The 16790-nt window shown below is 38.6% G+C and overlaps 1 protein-coding gene across 3 annotated transcripts in view; it reads left to right on the top strand.

Annotated features, from left to right (window-relative positions):
• Window positions 1-16790, top strand: part of Adamts20 (ADAM metallopeptidase with thrombospondin type 1 motif 20) — a 158875-nt gene that overhangs the window by 83744 nt on the left and 58341 nt on the right. For all 3 annotated transcript variants that reach the window (XM_008826600.2, XM_029560348.1, XM_029560360.1), the window contains exons 19-28: window positions 2164-2290; window positions 3810-4020; window positions 4409-4573; window positions 4921-5085; window positions 6651-6770; window positions 7335-7430; window positions 8180-8344; window positions 8455-8739; window positions 9570-9731; window positions 11339-11515. In XM_008826600.2, the coding sequence (XP_008824822.1) occupies window positions 2164-2290; window positions 3810-4020; window positions 4409-4573; window positions 4921-5085; window positions 6651-6770; window positions 7335-7430; window positions 8180-8344; window positions 8455-8739; window positions 9570-9731; window positions 11339-11515 (1673 nt within the window). The remainder of the gene's footprint in view (window positions 1-2163; window positions 2291-3809; window positions 4021-4408; window positions 4574-4920; window positions 5086-6650; window positions 6771-7334; window positions 7431-8179; window positions 8345-8454; window positions 8740-9569; window positions 9732-11338; window positions 11516-16790) is intronic.

Below are 16790 nucleotides of genomic sequence, written 5' to 3' on the forward strand. Positions count from 1 at the left end.
TTCATGGCTGTGACACTTCCCTCACACCTCCAGGGACTGCCTCACCCTCTCGATCTGTTCTGCTCCCTCATACCCGTTTCATCCTCTTTCATTCTATTGGGCTTTGCTTCTTTTCGTCTCTCATCTGTTAGAGACTTCCTAAAATGTCTGCTGACATTTTGCTGTTTATTCATATTTAAGAAATGCTAAAATACTGATTGAAAGTGGTTCAGACAGAAACATTGCGGAGCAGATGCTAATGTCCATTGATCTTTCTTTTGGGGGTTAAATAGTCCCCCAAGACAGGAACTCTTCCATCCTCTAATGGTCATGGTGGAGTTAGGGGAAATAGAAGTATCCTCCTGGGGCCAGAGAGCATGGAGAGTCCAGTGGACTGGGGTGTCATCACTGTGTGAGAACTAAGTACTTAGTCACCCTGTTTCAGTCCCGTTTGCCCATCTTTCATGTGTCTGCAGGTTCTCATTGGTAGAGTTGGGCTGTAAAATATGGTAGCCACCAGCCACATGTGACCAGCATATTTTAATGTGCTCTGCAAGTGAATGACCCCCTGGATAAAAGAGAGTAAAATATATTATCAGTAATTTTTATATTACTATTTTTAAATAATCAAGTTTTGTATACTCATTGTATCATTTTACATTTAATATGACTGTAAGAAATGTAAAATTGTATCATGGCTCACAGTCTGGTCCTGTTGGCTGGAAGGATAGTAGTTCCTTCAGATACACTCTGTATCACGTCATTTGTTCAGACCTACCCTCACAAAGTTGCCCTTTCCAAGGCATCTGGTGTCTTTGATTCCTGGGCCTTTCTTGGATTCTGTGTCACGAATGATTTATTTCCTACTCTCTGTCTCCGGAAGACCGGGTTTCATCTTCGTTGACTTTGTTAATTAAGTAGTTTTACTATTCACTTTTTATCTTCAAAAGTTCGTCTTCCTGTTTTGTTTTGTTTTTTTTTTCTTTCATTCATTTACATATATACCTTTTCAAAACTGTTATATCTAGTTAAAGAGGGTTTAAGATCGATCAGAGATAAACATATGTTTGTGTTTAGTTAACCGTAAGTACAAAGTTGAGCACTGACAAACAAATTTGATCATGTCACCGACTGCTTAAACTGCTCACCGTCTCCTCGTTGAAGAAGGTGTAGATTCAGAGTGGGCCAGGCTTGGAGAAAACTGCTCCTACTTCGCTCTGACTGTGGCTAAGTTGCAAAGAAATAGCTGCTGCATCACCACAGAATAAAATAAAGGTCATTTATTGATCAGACCATGTTCACTGCTATGGCCTGCCCTGTGTAAACTAAGATCTCTGTCCATGCCATTTGAAAAATAAATGGGGACTTTATTTTTTAGAGCAACTTTAGGTTTATCAGAAAATTAACAGGAAATACAGGAAATGCTAGTCCTCCTTTTTCTTTCCCTCCTGGTCCTCCACCTCCACTTCTGTCCCCCCCATTCTAATACTAACATTTGCATTAGTTGACCTGCGATTGAAGCATTATGGGCAGCTGAAGTCTGCAGTTTATATTAGCGTTTGTTCCATGGGTTTTGACAAACGAATGTTGGCATGTTTCCACAATGCCATGCCAAACAGAGGAGGGTCACCGTCCTGACAGCCCCGCGTGCTTCACCTTCTGTTCTGTCCCCGACAGCCTGTGACTACCGACCTTTGAGTTGTCTGTCAGTGCTTTTTCCATTCATGGTGTCAGCACTATCTGGCCAGTGCTGTTCTGCAGGCAGAGGGAGGAATAGAGCTGGTTGAAACTGTCATAGGTCACATCCCTCTAGATGACACAGCCTACTGTGACGGTATAGTAGGAGAGATGGGGAAGGAAACTGTGTGGAACGGTGTCTAGTGGTCACCCAGCATCACACCGGCCCCCAGCCCTCAGCTTCCTAACAACCTCCCTGTCACGGAGATAATTTTTCTCTACTCCACACCAAGCTCACCTTCCTTTTACTAAGCAAACTCCCAATCACTGAGGACTAAGCTTTTTATAAAAAGTAGTTCCTGACCAGACTATCGCACTAGCGTATCATGTATGTGATACATTTTCTGCCTTCCTAGCTTAATCATTTATGCTAATTATTATAATTATGAAGTACTTGCTTATGTAAATTTTCCTTTAATTTTACATTTTTATCTGACTTTGTTCAAGGTCTTCATAGAAGAAAAATTGCCTGCATACGTAAGAGTGACCATATGGTTGTGTCTGATCAAAGTTGTGACCACTTACCACTACCCTTGTTTGTGACTGAGAGGTGCAATACCGACTGTGAACTAAGGTAAAAGAGAAGTAATCCATGATGTGACCAGTGTTTCCTGAAGCTGAGCCAATTGTTGATAAGACATGAGCCATTGAGCTCAGTGCCAGACACACAGCAGGCATGAATCTGTCCCTAACGTTTACAACATTCCAGACTCACTAATTTGTGATGATGCTTAGTAATTTATTCGACTTTTTATTTATTCATGGCAATGACTAAATACCAGTATGTGGTCTTAACTTTCTGTGTGCAATATGGAAGCAATTCAGTCTGAAAAGAAAAATCCCAGGTAATTCTGAAAAGCCATGATTCAGATATTTGAAAAAATGGATCCTTGTAGCATGATTCTGTAATCCCACTGAAATTAGGAACCAGTGAACATGGAATGTTTGAGAATTAGAAAATGCATAAACTAATTTCCCTGATACATTATAATTTGATTCATTACTATTCCTAGGCAATTATAAAGGGGGGAATTGACACTTCTACCCCAAATTCTAAATTCCTTAGTTCATGTGTGTGTGTGTGTGATTGCTTAATAGACTAATAGATGGTAAAAACCAATAACTGTCTTTCAATTAAAAACTTTGCGTTGTAGCAGGTGACATTTGATATTCGGAGATAACCAACACTTCTCTTTCACTCATGAAGGAGGGAATTGAAAAGCACTGTGATGTGTCTGAAGGCACATGACAAAAGGCTAGTGTAGAAATGCCTACTGAAGATACTGGGAGCACAGCGAAATCCTTCAGGGAAATGAATTTCGAGCCCCAGTCTTCCTTGTACTGGTGCGCTTATGTTGGGTGCTACATTGATAGGCTATAATTGGACAGCTTGATTAAAATTAGCGTTTTTACTTAATGAAAAATAGTTTTTCACAAACATGTTTAGAGAGAGAATACATTAATTAATTAGAAAGTGTGATATGCTTCACAAAAAAACCATTTTTCCTGCTTTCAAAGGCTTCATCTTAACTGGTATAGTCAGGTTCGGGGAGACCACTTGTTCCTATATCAGAGTATGATAGGGGAATTGTATAGGAAAAGTCAGGTATATTCAGTGGAGTCTTAAGTCAGCCACTGAGTAATTGCTAATCTTGATCAAGAGCAGATGTTTTCAAAGGTTTTTTAGTGGAACTTGTAGTTTCATGGCGCACCTCTAAAGTTGCTACTAAACGTTAGCAGGAGATCAATAGGCAGAGTGTTATTTTTATATATTTTAGAAAAAGGATTTCATTTGGAAGATAGACCACACACACATAAACACACACAGACACACAGACACACAGACACACAGACACACACACACACACACACACACACACACACTTAAACCATTGGAACCCAGTCATTTTGGGCCTCATTTTCCAATCTAAGAACTTTTTATCCCTAATTCACTGATGTGTCAAATAATTTCAGGTGGATTATCTATCACCTGTTACAATTTTAAAAAAGTTAATCATATGTCCGAGCCTCTGAATCTGTGTTAAATTCCTGTTTGTAAGCACAGCTCCCACATGTGATCATCTTTTCTCTAGGTGGCACATTACTGGCAAAAGTGAATGCTCATCAAACTGTGGTCCAGGATATAGGTCCCTGGACGTCCACTGCATGAAATATTCCATTCATAAAGGACAGGCTGTTCCAGTAGAGGACCAGTATTGTGGTGACCAACTCAAACCTCCTACTCGAGAACTATGTCATGGTGACTGTGTCATAACCAGGTGGCATTATTCAGAGTGGTCCCAGGTACAATTAAAATTATCATTAAAGAAAAATTGCTCCTCTTCACTAATTAAATTCTTATTCTCTAAAGTATATATGTTTTTGTTAGAAAAAAAATGGAGGTAACTGGAGAGATGGCTCGGTGGTTAAGAGTGTGTACTGCTTATGCAGAGGACCCAAGCTTGATTATAACCTCCTCTAACTCCAAGGGAAATTCCAATGCCTGTGGCCTCTGCAGGCACCTGCTCTCTCTCTCTCTCTCTCTCTCTCTCTCTCTCTCTCTCTCTCTCCCTCAAACACACACACACACAAACAACACTCACCACATAATACATGTAATTTGAAAAAGAAATTTGGATTTTTTTTTTTTCTACTTTGAAAAGTCACTGGATTTATTCGGTTTTTAAATCAGTGTTCCAGGAGTTGCGGAGGAGGGGAAAGGACTCGGGAGTCTTACTGTATAAATAATTTTGGCCACCGACTTGCTGAAAGAGAATGCCAAGCGCTTCCTCGGGTGATACTTGAGAACTGCAACAGGTTTTCTTGTCCCAGTTGGGCTACGAGTGAGTGGAGTGAGGTAACGTGAAACACACGAGGCTCGGTATAAATTTGAAAACCGCTAGTCCTTAAATTACTGAAAATGATCAGGCTAGTAGTAACATTTACTGATACTTAGTCTATAACCGTTATAAAAGTCAGTGGTGGTACCAAAGCATCCTGGGGTATACACGTCTTCAAAGGTTAGTTTTGAATGTAGAAGAAATGAGTATTTTAATGAGACTTGGGTGGCAGAAGTTTGGGGTGGCTGGTTTTACCCAGTGAATACCTACAGAGTAGGGGAACACTCAGAAATAATATTCCAGCTGCTTAACTTGCAAATAGACCACTGCATCGCTTTGTAACGGGTCTGTGTTACCTTCTCAGTGTCCTGTTACATGTGGAAAAGGAGCCCAGCAGAGGCAGGTTTGGTGTCGGCTGAATGATGATCAGTTGAGTGATGGCTTCTGTAATGAGAGTACCAAGCCCGAGTCTCTGAGACCCTGTGAGCTTCGCTTGTGTACTTCTTGGCACGTAGGACCCTGGGGTTCTGTGAGTATGTGATGAGGGTGTCTCTAGTCTGGCACATGTTTAAAGAACAGAAAAGCTGTGATCATTTCCTCCATAGTGGATTCAGTGAAATATAGGTTGGTTTATTATGAGAAATACATTTGTAGGGGCTGGTGAGATAGTTCAGTGGATAAAGGCTCTTGCTGCAAGTCTCTTCACCAGAATTTGGATCCCTGGAACCTATATAAAGGTAGAAGGAGAAAGATGATGCCACACCGTTTTCCTCTGACCTCCACATGCATGCCATAACATATGTATGCCCACACTCACACAGTAATAATAATAAGTAAACCGACTTTTAATAGATGCATTTCTGAAATGTAAACCCTTATTAGTGAGACTTTGACATTGCTGTGGGTAATATTTCAGCTTTGCTTTTGAATTTATTTTAACCAAAATGCTGAAAACTTTTGCTTTTATCACTTTAACAGAGTATAAATGTGCTCACGATCTGTGCTTGCATGGCTCCCTTTACTGCATTTGAGTCTCGCCAGACAGACAACCAGGAATCCCTGGGGTGAGCCAGGTGAAGGGGCGAGTTCAGCTCCCATGGAGGAGGCCACGGTTGACAGAAGGCCCTTCTCATTCTTCAGCACACACTGCCACAGGTTTACTTAACATATTAGATGGCATGCATGTATCAGTCAGAATTTTGTATTGTCTGCCACCAGAAGAGCAGGTCTTTAATGAATACTTTTACATGATAGCTTTAGGCATGACTACTGGGAGAGAGAAACACAGGGATGGGCCTCTTGGTGGGCCCAGTGGATGGACCCACATGGAAGGACATTTGGGGACACAAATATGTTAAATTGGGGAAGGGCAGTGCAGGGGAGGTATGGATAGGAGAAGGGATCAAAGTATATTATATGAAAACCGCAAAAGTTCAATAAGAATAAAAAACACTTAAAAATCAAACAACGTTTAAAAATTGTCTTAGTTTGGAGTGGTGAGATGGTTTAGCTGTCATATTTTGCTGCCAAGCCTGAAAAACTGAATTTGATCACCCTAAACCCACAAGGTGGAAGGAGACGACCAACTCTAAGTTTTCTTCTGACTTGCTCATGTGCCATGATACATATTCTCCCCAAGAATAAATAGGATATAATGAAAAATTATAAAAAAGACAACTTTAAAAGATACACTAATCATAGTACGTTTGTTAACTGCACTATTTCAGTAATACTGACACTATATACTTGAATGAGTATGCAGTGATGATAACAGTAAATCATGTTGAAGTACCTGCTTGTGACATGTCATTGTAAGGAAAGTAAATTCCCTGTCTTTAACTTAAGAAGTTAGTAGTTAATGCTAATAGCTTCATAATGAATTAAACTGTTGATAGGATCAATTTTCAAAGTATTTTATAGGCACTATTTCTAGGACAGTTGATTGAATTTATTAATTATAGGTCTCACATCTGGCATTAAGGTCTAGTAAAAAGAGTTCCTGAAAGTACATTGTTAGCTACATTTTCATTAAGAAAGTGAGACTGTGTTAATCTTGAAAAGCCATGGTTTTGGTGTCTGCCTTTTTCCTCTCAGTGCACAGCCACTTGTGGACATGGGTATCAGATGCGTGTGGTCAAGTGTGTCAGCGAGCTTTTTGGTGCCGTGCTGGATGACAGGGAATGCCAGGGATCCACCCGCCCAAGTGACAGGCAGGTAAAGGAAACCTCTTTGTGGATAAACAGAAGTATTTGCAGACAGAAGGGTTACTGATCTACACAAATTATTTTTATATGCATTTTTCTTCTTAAGCTTCTATGTCTTAAAAACCTTTGTGAGATACAGAATTTATCATTAGTGGTTTTGCCTCCCTTGTTCGTACCATGAAATGATGACTCTGCCGTTGCAATGCTCATTTAACTTGGATAGTACACGGATGCCGTTTGTGATTATGAAGCCCACAGACTCGGGGAGAGCTGTGCCTTAGGAGGTACAGCTCTGTGTTCCTTCAGAACGTCCCATTTTAGTGCTGGTTTTGAAGGGTTTTGCCTTTCAGCGGTCAGATAAAATGAGAGGTAAGCATTAAGATCTTAACTATCCAGCACCGACACCTGCTGGGACTTTGCACTTTTGAAAGTGAAAACCTTTAGCTCATCTTTCTACAGTTTGGTGTGCAGTATTGTTGATTAGATAGGTAAAAAGAAGATAAAGTAAATGATTGAACATAAATCCGAGTGCGTAGGTAAATGGTATTCAGTCAGATGCATTTCTCTTGAACAGGACTGCAGCGTTGCACCTTGCCTAGTTGGGGCCACTGCCTCACCAGCTGTTCCCTTGGGAAAAGTAGCACACTGGCGCCATGGATCCTGGACCCCAGTAAGTGAACTGACTTAAGAGACACAGCATTTCTACTGTGGAGCTTTTGCATATTTATAAAACTGTTGCTTCAGAGTTGCCAAGTTAACTGTGCATCTGTTGTCAGGAGGTTTGGTGCTATGGAAGATGTAGGGCTTCCAGGTGGGTCATTTAATGACCAGCTTATGGCTGCCCTTTTCAAGAGCCTTGTCTCTGTGCAGGAAATTTAAGTCTTCAGGATCTATTTTCTAATCTATAAAATGAGGATAATTAGACTTATGTCCCATGTTGTTATGGGAAACAGATGTGAAATCAGGCATTTAACAACTTCCGTCTCAACTGTAGACAGTCTTCTGCTGGTTTTCTGAACTGAACGCTTTAATGTATTTGGAATAAACTGTTGCTTTTATCTTATACTTTAAATTATGGACTCATACACACTTTCCACTACTGAGTCTTTCAGGGTTGTTTTTAGTGACATTGTAAGATGATCTTATACATACCATTTTTAGGACATTCAATTTTGATATATAAGTGAACATTCTTTTAAATCATTATGTTCATTCAAATTATTAGATCTGACTTGTGAAATGATAGTCTACAGTGGAAAATTTTATTCTCATCTGTATTTGACTCAAATTATGCCAGGTGACATTACTTATAACTTAAGTTTTCTAAGGAAACTTGGTATTTAGAAACATAACAACTATAATTAATCAAAGTAGGGGAGGTACCGTGTGCAGCTGAGTGCTGTTTGATTTTTTTTTAAGTGCTCTGTGTCTTGTGGAAGAGGCAGTCAAGCCCGTTATGTAAGCTGTCGCGATGTGCATGATGGAGCGGTAGACCAATCGTACTGTGCCCACTCACCCCGACCTGCTCAAGTATCTGTCTGCTTCAGCCCTTGTGGAGAATGGCGAGCAGGGAATTGGTCACCTGTAAGTATTACGAAAAAGTAGGAACTGAAAAATGTAAATGTAATATTCTATATTAAGACAGAATGAGTGTAGTATATTGGATTATAAATGTTGGCAAACTTTCCAATCAGTGCTCAGCTTCCTGTGGACATGGGAAAACCACTCGACAAGTTTTATGCATCAACCACCACCAGCCAATTGATGAGAATTACTGTGACCCTCAAGTTCGGCCTGTGATAGAGCAAGAATGTCACTTGGCCACCTGCCCATCCTCCTACAGCCTCTCTCCTAACTCCCCTGCGCACCCGAGCCACTTGCCAGGCAGAAACACTCCATTAACTGACAAGCCAGAAGAGAATCAGGGGGTCCGTCTGTCACTAGGAGGAAACCAGTGGAGAACAGGTCCTTGGGGAGCAGTAAGCTGTCTTTATTGAGTTATATTAATTCTGTAACTTTGTTCCATTACAGTCCTTTCTGAGATATGTGCACATCAAATGCTTTTAATGTGAAATTTATCTAATGACCAATAGCTTTCCTCTTAAAAGGATTAAACATTTTTGATGCAGATTATAAATTCCCAGTGTACCCACTAATGTGACCTGCTTATGGAGGAATGCACTTAAAAAAATTTGATTAGAGTTCATTATCATAAAAACAAAAGAAAACCCTCTCAGAGGGAGGACTCCAAATGTTTGGGAAAAAGAAAAGAAACAGCAGGAAACAAAGACTTGATAGTAGAGCGGGGCTTGGGCTGCTGCGAAGTCTGGAGGCACTGAGGGATGGGACCTCCGCTCATTTAGAGACCAACAGGCAGGGTAAATGTAGCAACAGTGTTTGTAGTTCCTTCCCAATGTTTAATTCCTTTTTAGTTACCATCCATTTTGAAAGTGAAGCATCATTTTCTGATGCAAATTTTAAAGACTTACCTGTTCATGATTCCTTTTCAATCAAGCCCTGGCTGGCCTGGAGCTCTCTATGCAGATTAGATTGACCTCACAGAGATCTGCCTGCTTCTGTCTCCTCCCCAGTGCTGGGATCAAAGGCATGGGCTGCCATGCACAGTTTTCATCAACAAATTCTAATCAAGTCCTCATAAAATTCAAGTGTTTTGACAGATTTTCTTGGTTTAAGTTGTGAGGCCAGGGAGGGAGGTTTCACTGTTGGCTTTGCTGTTGATCGGTCGAGTCAGCGATTCTTTTTCTCTGTGTGGTGTGTACAGAGCCTGCTTCTGTTCTGTCCCCACCAGTGCTCTAGCAGCTGTGCAGGAGGTCTTCAGCGCAGGGTTGTGGTCTGCCAGGATGAGGACGGGCGAAGTGCCACTCGCTGCAGTGCTGCCTCCAGGCCCCCTGAGTCCAAGCACTGCAATCCAGGACCCTGTCCACGCTGGAGCTACGGGAGCTGGGGAGAAGTAAGTCCTGGATCCCCTGGTGCACTTGATGACAAATTGCAGTGCCTCCTGCTGCTGGACGCTGTTGGTGGATCTGACTTCACCATGCTGTATGGAAGCACATTTTTTTTTTTTTTTTTTTTGAGACAGGGTCTCCCTGTAGCCCCAGCTGACCTGGAACTCAGTGTGTAGACCAGGCTGGCCTTGACCTCACAGAGCCAAGTGCTGGGATTAAAGATGTGTGCCACCATCATGCCCGCCTTGAAAACAGATTCTTAAAAATCCTTCTGGTAGAACTTCTCTTTTGTGAAATTGTTTCATTTGTGATAGAAAGCTTATACTCCAGATTATTTACCAAAACCTGATATGCTGGCTAGTATGTGGGCACACAACCAGCTTTCTGAAAATGGGTACGTGATCATTTAAATATCTTAGAACATTAGATTGATATAAACATAAGAGAACAAGGTTGATCTTTGTACCGTGCTTTTTCCTACTCCAAGTCATTCATTTGACAAATCTTTTCCTTAAAACCAATTAGCTATAAATTATTAAGCATATTCTTGATGTCCAAGCACTCAAAGGCACTGAAAATACAAAGATGATTTCTGAAAGGGCCACGTTGACTGTTAATGCCACCCAGATTTTGAATGGAAAATATTAAGAAACAAATTTGTACACTGCTTTGGGTGGAGAAATACTCAGTGACGCTTTGTGCTTAATGACATTAGCACTGAATTCTCTTCACAGGGAATTTGGCAATCTCTGATTAAAGGGATACTTTTGGCCAGGCACTAAAGAAAATGAAGTTAATTTTAAAAAACAAACTTAATTTCCCAAAATTAAAGTAGCTCTATTTTTTCTCAGTTTAGGTGCACGCATTTTGAAGATTCAAATCATATGAATATAAAGAATGAGAGCTTTAGCATTTGGCCTATTTCCTGCTATTTTGTTCTCTGGGCTGCGGAAGCAGACTCGTGTTACACACGCTGCTTTGCTGTCTGTTCTCATATATAGAGAGCACCCTCCATGTTTGTAAAATTTGCTCTATTTTCATGGTTACATAGTAATCCATTGGTTAGCTGTCATACATTATATAATTACTACTACCTTGATTAGTCAATTTGTTTTGCATTTACCTTGCTTAACAGTGTCATGTGGAAACTTTATATCTTATTAGTATTATACTAATTCTCAAAATTTTGCTAATTTTTATATCTCAGGGCTAAAATGCTTTTTTCTTTGAAAGAGAGAAATGTTAGCAATTAGGAAGAAGTAATGAACTTTAACCTCTAGAATTCTGAATTGTGTTTAAACACTGAATGAAGGAACATAAAAGTCTTAGGGACTGGGGATATAGCCAAGTTGGTAGAGTTCTTAACTTCGCATGGGTGGAGCTGTGGGTTTGATTTCCCGGCACCACATAAACTGCACGTGACACATGCCTGTAATCTCAGTATTCAGCAGGCGGAGACAGGAGGGTCAGATTTGAAGACTATCCTCAGTTCCATAGGAAGCTCATGTCCAGGCTGGGCTACATGACACCTGTCTCAGAAAGAAAGAATGAATGAAAGAAATATATATTCTCTTTGAAGCCACATAGGTTTACATTTTCCTGTTATTTTTAGTGTTCACAAACATGTGGAGGAGGAATAAAATCAAGATTTGTAATATGTCAATTTCCCAGTGGCCAAATGTCACAAGATGACAACTGTGAACCCCTGCACAAGCCACCTAGTGTGGCTCAGTGTCACACGCACGCCTGCCCTGATGATGTGTCCTGGAATCGGGGTCCCTGGAAATCGGTATGATAGTCCTCATCACCTACCATGTTACTTTTGCTTAATCTCTTCGTACGTGTGGAAATGCAGGTGCACCTCTTCTGATTTTTGCTGTTTAAAGCAGACCATTGACTGTCCTGGCATGTGTTATTAGAGTTGATAATTTTGACAGGAATTCAGTTTCAAGTACTATAATATATGCAATGGTTTTATATATGTATTTATTTTTATATGTGAATGTTGAAATAAGCACTATTCCAGTGGAATGCTTGTCTTTATTGCTCCTTTGGCTTGCCTTCTAATTCATGTTTTGCTACTTACATGTGTACACAATGTTAATGTCATTTGCTTGTAATAATGGCAAATTAAGGCTGTGTCTTGTTTGAGTTTATAACCGTTGGTGGCTTTTGTCTGTCACTACCCAGTAATGGGTCCAAACCCAGTTAACATTATTTAAAATTTGTTTGCTCATTGTTAAATTCATTATTTCATTTAGAAATGTGAAAATATTATCTTCAAAACACAAGAAATTTACTTACATAAAATGATTTTTTTAATCTGTTGACATGTCATAGAGAAATGACATATAATAATTTATTATGAATATTCATTTTTCCACTATGTGGATGGACTTGCTCTGGTTTAAAAATATTTTAATTTTATATTTTTTGAGCCATAGACAGAACTCATAAATTTGGATTGCTCACAAGGAGTTTATTTTCTCTAATATTTTTCAGATATCTGGCTTAGAGTTAGAATTCATACATAAGTGTATTGAAATTAGTTTGTTTTAATCACCTTTTACCTTTTAGATCTTGAACAACTGTTTGTCTTTTAGATAAAAAATTGAACTGAGACAGTGATCTATTTATAACTAAATTTATAAAATTAATCCATTTTTGTCCCAAGTAGGGAAAGAGAAACGAAGTCACTCACTAGAGGTCTTGTTAAACATCTGCCTGTGTCTCTTGCTTCAGGATAGGCACTGGAAAGTACCTAAATGCAAGTGACAGTGAAGTGGATTTCCTGTCTCTGGGGTCAATACAGCCAGGCCCTGGTCTGGAGCCAGTGCACCACCTGTGTGCATACACGTATTGGTGTGCATTCACACTTATTTGTTCCTGACTTTCTGTGGCCTTCGTAACACAGTGTCAGAGCTAATTGGTGGTGGGAGCTGCTGTATGGCCCATGACACCCATCAGGCCCTTTCTTACAACATTTTGCTGATACCCGTTCTATTTAATGAACAGAATTATGTGTCAAATGTTTAGGACAGGAATTTATTTAAAGTTACAGAATACTAGAACTGCAGTGTTTTTGAGCCAGCTTTAGTTTAGGTGTATGTAATTTTTTATTTTATATTTTAAACACTTTAGGGTTCACCAACCTTCTGAAAGTATTCACAGTGGTATTCACATATGTTTATATATTGCATTGAAATATCTAGTACTATGTTCCAGTATATTTGTGTTGTGACATTTTGTGAATAAAATATGTCATAAGTGAGAAGCCTGAATTTCCATTAAGTCCTATGCACAGATGGCTTCTTCAACCTTACAAAAACAAATGGTCGTGAAAACTAAAATTATAAAATAGTAAGAGAGAACTACAGACTTCTTCATTGTTTACTACACAACTATTTTAAAAGTAGTTTATTGAGTGATTCAGTCTTTGCACTAGTGAACTGTATAGCTATAGTTTTGATAAATTGAAAATGGTGAAGTTTTAAAATTACAATAAATTATGTCAGAATTTTTACAAATTTATTTATTTGCTTTGTTTTATGTATGAAGACATATATCTTTAGAGTACCTGGAGTTCTTTTATTATATGAAGAATATTTATTCGTTAATCAGTCTTTTATATTAAAAGAATTCAGGGGATCTGAAATTTTGCAGATACATATTTTCTGCCTCTCAGTGTTACTGCATATTAGTCAAATTTCAGAATACCTCTTATCAATAGATTAGATTAATATTCTTTCATAGGTAACATTAATTTCAGTGGATCCAGCTCATTCAGTTAGAAAATTGAGAGAGTGTGTGTATAAATACACACATACACATATATGTGTGAATGAATGACATGAAATCTATTTCTTTTTTTTAAAGGAAAATAAAAGCATGATGTGTAACATCATTATTAAAAATGTTGTTAGAAAAACTATGAAAAGACATTTAGCTTTTCTTCATATTGTGGGAAACCTTGTACTGTAATAACAAAAGGGAAAAGTGAATCTTAGCTTGTTTTTGTTAATTGAATTACTGTGTTTTTGTAATTAGCCAATGTGAATGAATTGTTCTTTAACCCTTATTTGTAATGTACTGTGTGCTTGTGCTGTGCATAATCTGTATACACATTGTACTTTTACTCCTTGCCTTTTAATGCTTACAAAGTTTGAAGTAACTGAACCAATCTTATGTCGTAGTGAGTGCATCCCTTCATTTGGTGCTGTTTTCCTTAATTGTTAATTTCACTTATTAAATATTTAATTGTTGAATAACGGACGTTTTCATAATTTTACTGAGTGTTTGCATAAGTTACTGCTATTTTCCAGCTATTTCTGGTAGAAACTAACATTGCTACTTAAAAGTGTAAGATTTAGACACAAAAGAAAAAATGTAAGATTTGTTGTCTAGTTATCCATTTAAAAATTATAGAATGTTCATATTTTTCTTTTTATATATTATGAACAGTGAATAAAAATTAGTGATATGTATTATTTGAGTTAAAAATAGATTGTTAGTGACCAAAGTAGTCTTTTATTTTGAACTTCGGGCTTTATTGTGCCACAGGGAGGGCCACGCGCCTGCCCGCCCACTCCTGCTTTTCTGCCTTGCGTGTGTAGTGGGGCCTCACACGTAACCAACAGAACAACTGGAAGATGTTTTAATTTATTTTTATGTCTTTTCCCACGGTCTCAGATATGCAGTCATGCCTTTTCTTGGCCTGCTCTTAATTCCATATGTGGAATGAATTCATGTTTGATAAACAAATAATATATATTCCAGTGTATTCTGGGATCAAGGGTAACTCAAGGGAAGTAGAAGAAAGATGGGTTGTTTTCCTTAAAGATCCTTTTCTTACAAAAAATTAGAAAGTTATTTTTAAAAATGAAAGTTTGCTCTTTGACCCCTGTTCATCTTAGTGTTTTCCTTCAAAGTATTTTAAAAAATACTTCTAGGATTAGACAGAAAAAAATACCAAATCTCTTAAGACAGTGGAATGCAAGACACGCAAGCACTCTCAGAAGTGGGCTAGCAGTAGCACACACCCGAGTCCACGGCTGGCAGGTAAGCAGTTGTGTGTCACAAGTTTGGTGATGGCAGAGAGGGGTCTGCTGCCTCCCCTGGAACTCCAGCTTCAGACTAGGAGCCTGTCAGCCTTGAGGCCCAAAGCTGCATGGGAGCAAGGCGCTGTGAGGAGTTGGTTTCAGAAAACTGCCCCTCCGGCTTTGTAAAGCCTACTACAGGTATCCGCAGGAATCATCTTCTTAAATTTGGAAAAAAAAAAAACCAAATAAGTGTAGTAAGTAGTTTGGAAATCAATTTGTTAACATTTATTGTTCATTTATCTGTCTTCTATCTATATATCTATGTATCTAGCTATGTAGTTAGCTATCATCATCTATCATCTATCATCTATCATCTATCTGTCTATCTATCTATCTATCATCTATATCATCATCTCTCTTCTATCTCTATCATCATCTATCATCTAGCTATCTATGAATCATCTGTCATCAATCATCTACCTACATACCTATCCACCTATCTGCCTGTGTATCTATGAATCATCTATCATCTGTCATTCTGTCTATCTATCTGCCTATCCATCCAGCATCATCTAGCTATATCTATTTATCATCTGTCTATCTATCATTTGTTTTTATGTGTGTACATGTGTGCATGTGTGTGCATACACCATGATGGGTGTGTAGCGTTCTGAAAAACTTGCACGAATCAGTTTTCTCATTCTGCCATGTGGGTAATGGGTTGAATTCAGGTTCTCAGGTCAACAGGCTCGGTAGGAAGTGGGTTTACCCACTGAGCCATCTTGCCAGCACTGGAAATCAGTTTTTAAAATAAAACTTAAAATGCACTAAATATTGAAAGCATATCTCATATTTATTCCCATATTCTACTATAGCATGGTTATTTATTCTCCAACGTAATCTATCTGCTATACAGTAGGCACTGTGCTGGCCACTGTACCCCAACCAGATGCAGTCCTGTGTGCAAAGTCTGCAGTGATGATTATTGTTCTAAAGGAAACACACTCACAATGCAGGGTGGGATTACTGATGCAGCAAAGCCAAGTGATTTATAGTATTGAAGACTCATAAATATTTGGGTTTGATATATTAGAATAAACAAGGATTACTACTGAGGACTGCACTCAGTAACATAGTAATCCTGCTAGGAGTTCCTTTTAGAAAACCTGAACTAGCAAGATGCGTTCCATCATAGCCTAGCTTATGCTGAGCAGGGTCCTGTTCTACTGTAGAAGAGAGAGTCAGGGTTTACTTAATACACATCCTCTGCACATGTAGATTTTATGTCTTATCAAAAAGAAATGACCATGGATAGGCTTACAGATCGCCTTAGGTAAGATGCGTGAAAATAGTACCAGAGACACAGTTGGATCCTGTGTTAAGATATATGAGTGTTAAGATATATGACCTAGGAAAAATCCAAGTTGATATCCTAACCGATGGTGAGAGATTGCATGCTATGGTGCTAACGGAATTTGCAATTCAGAACACGAAGCAACTAAAAAATCTCAGCGTGTATAGGATATGCCATTCTTTTCTTTGTGTTTCCACGTGAAGGACTGTGGAAAATGTCCACATGTCTATGGTATCTCTGCTGTTTCCCTAGATTCTTCATTTTCCTGCGTTCTTCAGATTTGTAAGAGTCTAAGGAAAAAGGCTACATGTTTTCAGAAGAAATTGCTTGAGTGCTCTTTGATGCCTCTGTCGAGACTGTTTGTATAAAACAGATGAACATTCTGAATATTTGGATGTCCTGATTTTTTGTTACAGAGATTTTAAGTGTCAGATGTTAAAGTTTTACATCCATTGCTTGACAGTTTCCAGACAGCTGATTCATAATTACTTGATCACATGTATTTCCCAGTAAAATGTTTTCATCATGCGTTCTCATGTATTTTCATTATATATCTATACAAACTAATATATAATTGTTTGATTTATAAAAGAAATACAAACATGAAATTTAAAGGACGATGTGAATAATATTAAATATCACTTATTTATTTTTATATACTATGTAAATTA

The sequence above is a fragment of the Nannospalax galili genome, unplaced genomic scaffold (assembly GCF_000622305.1).
Source record: "Nannospalax galili isolate Female #2095 unplaced genomic scaffold, S.galili_v1.0 scaffold232, whole genome shotgun sequence".
NCBI lineage: Eukaryota > Metazoa > Chordata > Mammalia > Rodentia > Spalacidae > Nannospalax > Nannospalax galili.